This window comes from Malurus melanocephalus, unplaced genomic scaffold (assembly GCF_030028575.1).
Source record: "Malurus melanocephalus ecotype Western Australia unplaced genomic scaffold, MMel_1.1 scaffold_1427, whole genome shotgun sequence".
Taxonomy (NCBI): Eukaryota; Metazoa; Chordata; class Aves; order Passeriformes; family Maluridae; genus Malurus; species Malurus melanocephalus.
Genome location: NW_026624659.1, coordinates 9,989 through 18,132, shown reverse-complemented (window position 1 = coordinate 18,132; position 8,144 = coordinate 9,989). Strand labels below are relative to the sequence as shown.

At 50.2% G+C, this 8,144-nt stretch overlaps 1 protein-coding gene across 1 annotated transcript; it reads left to right on the top strand.

Annotated features, from left to right (window-relative positions):
- Positions 1 to 568: 568 nt before the first annotated feature.
- KLF2 (KLF transcription factor 2) lies at positions 569 to 3,067 on the top strand. The gene is made up of 3 exons (XM_057387900.1): positions 569 to 708; positions 849 to 1,740; positions 2,182 to 3,067. The coding sequence occupies exons 1-3, from the start codon at positions 634 to 636 to the stop codon at positions 2,355 to 2,357; spliced, it is 1,143 nt and encodes a 380-aa protein (XP_057243883.1). The 5' UTR covers positions 569 to 633; the 3' UTR covers positions 2,358 to 3,067.
- The last annotated feature ends 5,077 nt before the right edge of the window (positions 3,068 to 8,144 follow it).

The following is an 8,144-nucleotide window of genomic DNA, read 5'->3' as shown; positions in this document are numbered from 1 at the left end:
GTGAGGGTCACAGCCTGGTGTGGGAGGCACTGACCGATGTGGGGGTCACAGCCCTGTGTGGGGGTCACTCCCAATGTGGGGTCACAGCTCGATGTGGGGGTCACTGACCGATGTGGGGTCACAGCCCCACAGTCCCTGCCCGGTGTGGGGGTCACTCCCAATGTGGGTGTCACTGCTCTATGTGGGGCTCACAGCCCGGTGTGGGGGTCACAGCCCGGTGTGGGGGTCACTGCCCCACAACCACCGCCCCGTGTGGGGATCGCGGCTCCACAGCCACTGCCGGACCGGGGGTCGCTGCTCCCCGACCGCCCGCGATCCCCGCGATCCCCGCGATCCCCGCGATCCCCGCGATCCCCGCGATCCCCGCGATCCCCGCTACGAGGGGCGGGCTGCGAAGGGGGCCCGTCCCCGTCCCCGTCCCCGTCCCCGCTCCGCTCCGCTCCGCCCCGCTCGGGCTGGGACCGCCGCCGCCGCGTCCTTTTATACCGGGGCTAAATTTAGGCTGCGCCCGAGCCGCTGCCTCCCGCCCGCCCCGTCCGGGACGCGTTTCCTCCAGCTCCTGCAATTGGCCTGAGGCCGTCCGCGCCCGCGTTATAAGGTGCGGAGGGCGGCCGGCCGCGCTCGTCCCGCACCATGGCGCTGAGCGACACCGCCCTGCCCTCCTTCGCCACCTTCGCCAGCCCGTGCCGAGAGAAAGCCCTGCACGAAGTGAGTGCGCCCGGAGCTCGGCACCGACGGCTCCCGGTCCCGGAGCCGCGGCCCCGCCGCTCCGTCCCCGAGCGCGTCCCCCCCGCGTCCCCCGAGGCGAGCGGCGCCTCTAACCCTGTCCCTTTTCTCTCTCTCCCCAGAGGTGGAAGTGYGAGCAGGAGGTCAAGACCCCCGCCGGCAGCTGGGGCGGCCTCTCGCCGCGCAAAGAGGATGAGGATCTCAACAACGTGCTGGATTTTATCCTTTCCATGGGCAGCGACGGCTACGGCCAGGGAGCTGCCGGTGGCGACTATCCCCCCGCSCAAGGCGACGGCGGTGGCTTTTACCAGACAAACCCGTCGCCGGGATGCTACAGTGGSCTGGAGCAGGGCAGCCCCCCGCCCTACAACGCCGGCATGGTGCCGGAGATGATGCGCTCGGACATGGACTCCAACTACTGCCCCTCCGGCAGCGTCCACGGGCGCTTCTTCGTCACGCCCACCTTCGGGGGCCCGCAGTTCGTGGAGAACATTAAACCCGAGCCCGACATGGACAATTACGGCCCGGTGCTGGGTCTGGTGCCTCAGGCTTGCCCGAAGATCAAGCAGGAGGGTAACGCCACCTGCATGCTGGCCTACGAGCAGCCGCGGGTGGCCAGCTCCCCGCAAATCCCCGGAGCCGAGACGCCGCCGCTGAGCCCCGACGATCTGATGGTGACAGAGTGCCACTCGCAGATGATGTGCCCYTCGTCCGTGTCCTTCCAGCAGAGCTACCACCCGCCCTCCGGCTTCCACCACCCGCAGAGCCACCTCCAGTACCAGAACACCTCGCASTTCGGCCTCTTCGAGGACAGCCTGCCCTTACAGCCCTCTGCTCCGCGGGGAATGCTCACGCCTCCCTCGTCCCCGCTGGAGCTGCTGGACTCCAAACCCAAGCGAGGACGGCGTTCGTGGCCGAGGAAGAGGACGGCCACTCACACKTGCAGCTACGCCGGCTGCGGCAAGACCTACACCAAGAGCTCGCACCTCAAGGCTCACCTGAGGACGCACACAGGTAAATAAACACCCCACGGTGGCTTTCATTGGGAGGGAGACGCGCTGGGATAAGCCGGGTGTAAAGCAGTTCTCAGCCTGGTTTTAAAACCATCAAACAGTTTTTTAACTGTTAAACTCGCGGCTGAGCTGCGGCAGGTGCTCGGGTGTGTCACATCCAGGTGTTCACCTGCCTGGTCAAAACTTTCCTGAAGGCTTCCAAAGCCCTTTTTTTCCCCCCCAAAGATGAGTGAGTAAAGGAATTCCTGATAGTTTAGCGCGAAATCGCTGGGATCTGGCTGCTGAAGGGCTGGGGAGCAAATAAATCGCTGGGGAAGCAAATAAATCGCTGGGGAAGCAAATAAATCGTGGGGAAGCAAATAAATAGTGGGGAGCGATAAAAGCGGGCGGGTTGGAGGGCAGAACCGCTGTGCCTCATCTCTCTCCCCGTTTCCCCGAGCAGGTGAAAAGCCCTACCACTGCAACTGGGAAGGCTGCGGCTGGAAATTCGCCCGCTCSGACGAGCTCACCCGGCACTACCGCAAACACACGGGTCACCGRCCCTTCCAGTGCCACCTGTGCGACAGAGCCTTCTCCCGCTCGGATCACCTGGCTTTGCACATGAAAAGGCACATGTGACCCGCAGGGGACACCGGACTCGAGCTGTTCAGGTGCGGTTGAAGTGTTGGAAAACCTGTAGCTGGTACTACAAGGAGGAGGAAGCGAGCGATGCTCCCAGACGGACGCTGAGGATGCGACACACAAAGGAGGCTCAGCCGAGCATCTCCCGCAAAAATAAAAAATAAAAAAATCTGGGACTGAATCAGCGCCCTGAGAAAAACAGGGCTATTTATGCCCTGAAGGGGGTTATTTATGCAGCTTCTGTGAAGGGTAAACTCMATAAGACTCCATACAGATTGTATAGGAAAAGCTGTAAATATGATTTTTTTTTTTTTACCCCCGGTCCCGAGCTTTACAAGACAATGTTTGTATGGAAACTGCCTGAAGTTGACCCTAGAAGAGATAAAATGAATGTTACTGTAGCTGACGGTGTTAGTTTAGATCTCAGTCTAAAAGAACACTCCTCTTGTTAGACTGTTCGGTTCACAGGTGCAATAATATTCTTGTTTGCCATGATCTACACTAGAAGTACAGGGCTTGATGTCTTGTAAGAAAATAACCTATTTTACTGTAATTTTTTTTATATATATATTGTAAATAATTTTATACAATGAGAAATATTGTATATGTAAATAGAAGACAAATGGGTATTTTGCCTATTTCTGTTTTTATAAAGACGTAATTTTTCAATGTTTGAAAGCATTTCATCTTTTTAATAAAATAAGTTTTTAATTGCTGTGATTTTCATTCTCCTTTGAGATCTTTCCTGTTGCTTTTTTTCCCAGCAACCACCTGGTTGTGTTTTAAATTATCGACAACTCCAAGAAGACACTTAAAAAAAAATAAAATCCAAGCAGTGGATTTTTCTGAAATAGATGACAGAGTAAGTAATTCATTCTCGGTGGTAAATAAGACACAGTAGAGTGCTTTATCAAAAAATCAAACAGGAAAGCAGATCACATTCAAAATACACTTCCTAAAAATGGTTAAGTAAGCAACGCTATAATTTCAGTCTCATTTCTAGTTTATGCTAGACTATTTTAATAGTTTAATGTTTTCCAGATGCAGTTCTAGTTTTGCCAGCAGCGTGTGGGTTTTTGCTATAAATTTAAACACTGCATTTTTGTAATTATGGAGGCTTATTTTAAGGCATTCTCGTACATAAATTATCCTTGTTCTCAAGAGCTCCGTGCAGAATTCCAGTAGAACAGTAGTGGAATTCAAGCATGAATGCACAACACGGGTTAAAATACCTTCATAAATCCCTCCCCAGAAGTTAAATTCACTTCATCATCTTTGTGCCACCTAGAWTTCAGAAAGTTATTAACTATTTGTGGGGGTGGAAAATCAGCCAGGAATTGAGACTGTGAAAGTTAATCGCGAATAAATCGGATGCTGCAGCACCTATGGTGGTAAAGAGAGCTACAAGAGTCAAACAGAGCACCCCAAAAAAATTATTCCCAGCTTTAAATGAGCTCAGAAAGCAGAAAATCCAAGCTGTTGTTTTGAGAGTTTGACAGCTCTGCTTTGGTGATCTTGATACTTCCACATCATCAAATATGCAGATCAATCTTAATATTGCAGCGTTTTCCCCGTAACACCTAGAATTTGATTTTAATCAAGATTGGGACCTTTTTTATCTCTGACTTTTACGTTAGAATATGAGAATGAAACCAAGAGGAATGCATTCAGAGTAAGCACAAATATAGCTGTTCTTCTGTGAAAGCAGAGGCTGGGCTTGCTCATGTGGAACAGATGTATTTTGGGTTTCTAATCATTGGCATGGAAGAATGAGTTCCACATTTCACTTTTATAGCCCTTTCAAAGTGAAATATAAAGGGAGCTTTAACGTTTCTTCATTAGAAACAAAACTCATTTATTCACTAGAAGAAAAAAAAAAAATTAAAAATTGCACAATCTAATTCCAGAAAGTGAGGATGACTTAAAGATGTTCTAAACTTGGCACACTCGTTGTTGCAATAGTTCTAGGTATTTCCTTCTCTTTCCTCATCGCTGAATATTTTCATATTTCAGCATGTCCTTTGGTGTTTATAACTTTCAGAAAGCAGCTTTTCAAATCCTTGCTCTCATCTTTTCTCAATCACCTGGCATTCCCTTGTTCTTGCTGGAGAACTGGAAATGGTTTTAGGAATTTCTGTTTTTCAGCATTCCCTGTTTTTGGTATAACCTGGGTTTCAGCTTGAATTTTTCCTGTTTTTTGTAATGCAATTTGGAAGATAAAGAAGTGTGACACCTCCAAATGCTCAGCCTGGAGAAGAGAAAGCTCCAAAGAAACCTCAGAGCCCTTTTCAGTTCCTAAAAGGGCTCCAAGAGAGCTGGAGAGGGATTGTGGACAAGGGATGGGGGGACAGGACAAGGATTAGATGGGATATTGGGAAGAAATTCTTCCCTGTGAGGGTCTGGAATAGAATTCCCAGAAAAATCGTGGCTGCTCCAACCCTGGAAATGTCCAGGGATGGGTTGGATGGGGCTTGGAGCACCCTGGGACAGGGGAAGGTGTCCCTGACATGAAAAAGGGTGGAACTGGATGGAATTTATGTTCCTTTCCAACCCAAACCATCCTGGGATTCTGGGAATCTGGGATTTTGGGATTCTGGGAATCTGGGATTGTGAGATTTTGAGATTCTGGGATTCTGGGAATCTGGGAATCTGGGATTGTGAGATTTTGGGATTCTGGGATTCTGGGATTCTGGGATTGTGAGATTCTGGGATTCTGGGATTCTGAGATTCTGGGATTCTGGGATTCTGAGATTCTGGGGTTCTGGGATTCTGGGATTCTGGGGTTCTGGGATTCTGGGATTTTGGGATTCTGGGATTTTGGATTTTTGGGATTTTGGGTTTTTGGGATTCTGGGATTTTAGGAATCTGGGATTCTGGGATTCTGGGATTTTAGGAATCTGGGATTTTGGGAATCTGGGATTTTAGGAATCTGGGATTTTGGGAATCTGGGATTCTGGAATTCTGAGATTTTAGGAATCTGGGATTCTGGGATTCTGGGATTGTAATATTCTGGGATTCTGGGATTCTGAGATTTTAGGAACCTGGGATTTTGGGAATCTGGGATTCTGAGATTCTGGGATTCTGGGATTCTGGGATTTTAGGAATCTGGGATTCTGAGATTCTGGGATTCCAGGCCAGCTGCAGACAGGGAATGCCATGAAGTGCTCTTCGAGGCCTTTGTGCAGGAGAAACTGTCACCAGAAAAACTCTCACTGGGTGCTCCCCCTCCTCCTGCAGGGCCTCCATGGGACCATCCAAACCTCAAAAAAACACCCTCAGACCCCAAAAACCCCTTTCTTACAGCCCCTGTGCACTCACAGCCCAAAAGAATTTTATTATTTTAATGATTTTATAAAACATCACAAAATAAGGGATGGAGAACGCCTGGATGGGGACAGAGAACTCAGGGCTTTGGGTTCTGAAAACTGCACTGGAGGACCTTTTTGGGAATTTAAACAGCACAGAAAAGGAGCAGTGGCAGTCCCTGAACTTTGGGATTTGTGGTGAAGGTCCCTGAACTTTGGGATTTATGGTGACAGTCCTTGAGATTTGGGATTTGTGGTGACATTCCCTGAACTTTGGGATTTGTGGCTCAGCTGCAAACAAGAATCCTCAGAGATTAATATAAAAGAGCTCTTATAAAAATATATTAAATTTGGGGAGTTGTGAGGGGACAAAAAGCACCAATAAAAGTTCACAAGAAACTTTCTGGTCATTGTTTGAGGGAGGGCGTGTGCGATAAACGCCGTGTGGTCTTTACAGGAAACTGCAGGTCCTCGAATCTTGAGATCATCTTGTAGCAGGAAAAAAAGCAAAGAGATGCTGATCTCATTCTTCTCACAATCCATTATGATGAATTGCCAACTCTCCTTTTTTTTTTTTTTTTCCTTTCTTTAATTGTTTTTAACGAGTGCATCCAAAGATGTGTCGCTGTAATTCCAGTGATCTGCCAAACCTCCCCGAGGCAGCAGGAAATCACTAATTTTTCACAATTTCTCCACTAACTTTTCACAATTTCTCCACTAATTCTCCACATTTTCTCCACTAATTCTCCACATTTTCTAATCAGTGACCATCAGGTTGCCATCTCTGAAGTAATTTGGTTCTAATTAACCATCCGAGGGAGCATCCAGGAACCACAAGCTGTCCTGGATTTGATTTTGACCAACCAGGGAAAGGAAAAAATGGCAGAAATTGTGATGGGAGGAAACGCAGAGTCCGTTGAAAACGAGATTTTCACACGTATTAATGCAAGATACCACAGCCATGGGCTGGCTGTTGTTGCAAGATAAATGGTGAGATAAGAGGAGCAGGTTTGGTGCAGAAACAAATCAATCCTGCACAAATTTCCCAGTGAAAACTCAGGAAATGTTGTTGAACTCAGCTCCCTCCAGGGTTTTAGAGCGTTGGGCTTTGCTGTGCTGAAAATGGGTTTTGCTCAGCTGCTGAATGCAGGAGAGTCAGGGGAACCCTCTGAGATGGGACTGCCCTGACAGAACCCCCGAGATCCCAAAACAGCCCAGGGCAGGGACAGGATTGGCTCCAGCCACAGCGGGGTCAATGGGCTCGGTCACCTTCGGGGTCTCGAAGGTGATGGCGCCCTGTGCTCACCCAGCACCATCCAGAACCATCCAGAACCATCCCAGAACCATCCAGAACCAACCCAGGACCATCCAGAGCCAACCAAAACCATCCAGCACCACCCCAGAACCATCCAGAACCATCCCAGAACCATCCAGAACCATCCAGAACCAACCAGCACTATCCAGAACCATCCAGCACCATTCTAGAGCCATCCCAGAACCATCTCAGCACCCCCCAGGACCATCCCAGCACCATCCAGAACAATCCAGAATCATCCAGAACCATCCAGAACCATCCAGCACCATTCCAGAACCATCTCAGCACCATCCCAGCACCCTGTGCTCACCCAGCACCATCCCAGAACCATCCTAGCACCACACAAACCCTGAACCAGCACCTGTGGAACATCTTCAGCACCAACCCAGGACCATCCAGCACCATCCCAGAACCACTCCAGCATCACCCCAGCACCCTGTGCTCACCCCAGCACCATCCAGAACCATCCAGAACCATCCCAGCACCATCCAGCACCACCAAGAACCATCCAGAACCATCCAGAACCATCTCAGCACCATCCAGAACCATCCCAGAACTGCTCCAGCACCATCCAGAACCATCCAGAACCATCCCAGAACCATCCAGAATCATCCAGAACCATCCCAGAACCATCCAGAACCATCCCAGAAACATCCAGAACCATCCAGAACCATCCAGAACCACCCCAGGACCATCCAGCACCATCCAGAACCATCCCAGCACCATCCAGAACCATCCAGCACCATCCAGAACCATCCAGCACCATCCCAGAACCATCCCAGAACCATCCCAGCACCACCAAGAACCATCCAACCATCCCAGAACCATCCAGAACCATCCAGAACCATCCCAGAACCATCCAGAACCATCCCAGAACCATCCAGAACCATCCAGAACCATCCAGAACCAACCAAAACCATCCAGCACCCTGTGCTCACCCAGCACCATCCCAGCACCATCTCAGCACCTGTGGAACGGCCCAGCACCATCCCAAAACTGCTCCAGCACCATTCAGTACCATCCCAGCATCACCCCAACACCCTGTGCTCACCCAGCACCATCCCAGCACCATCCAGCACCATCCCAGCATCATCCCAGAACTTCTTCAGCACCATCCAACACCATCCCAGCACCCTGTGCTCACCCAGCACCATCCCAGAACCA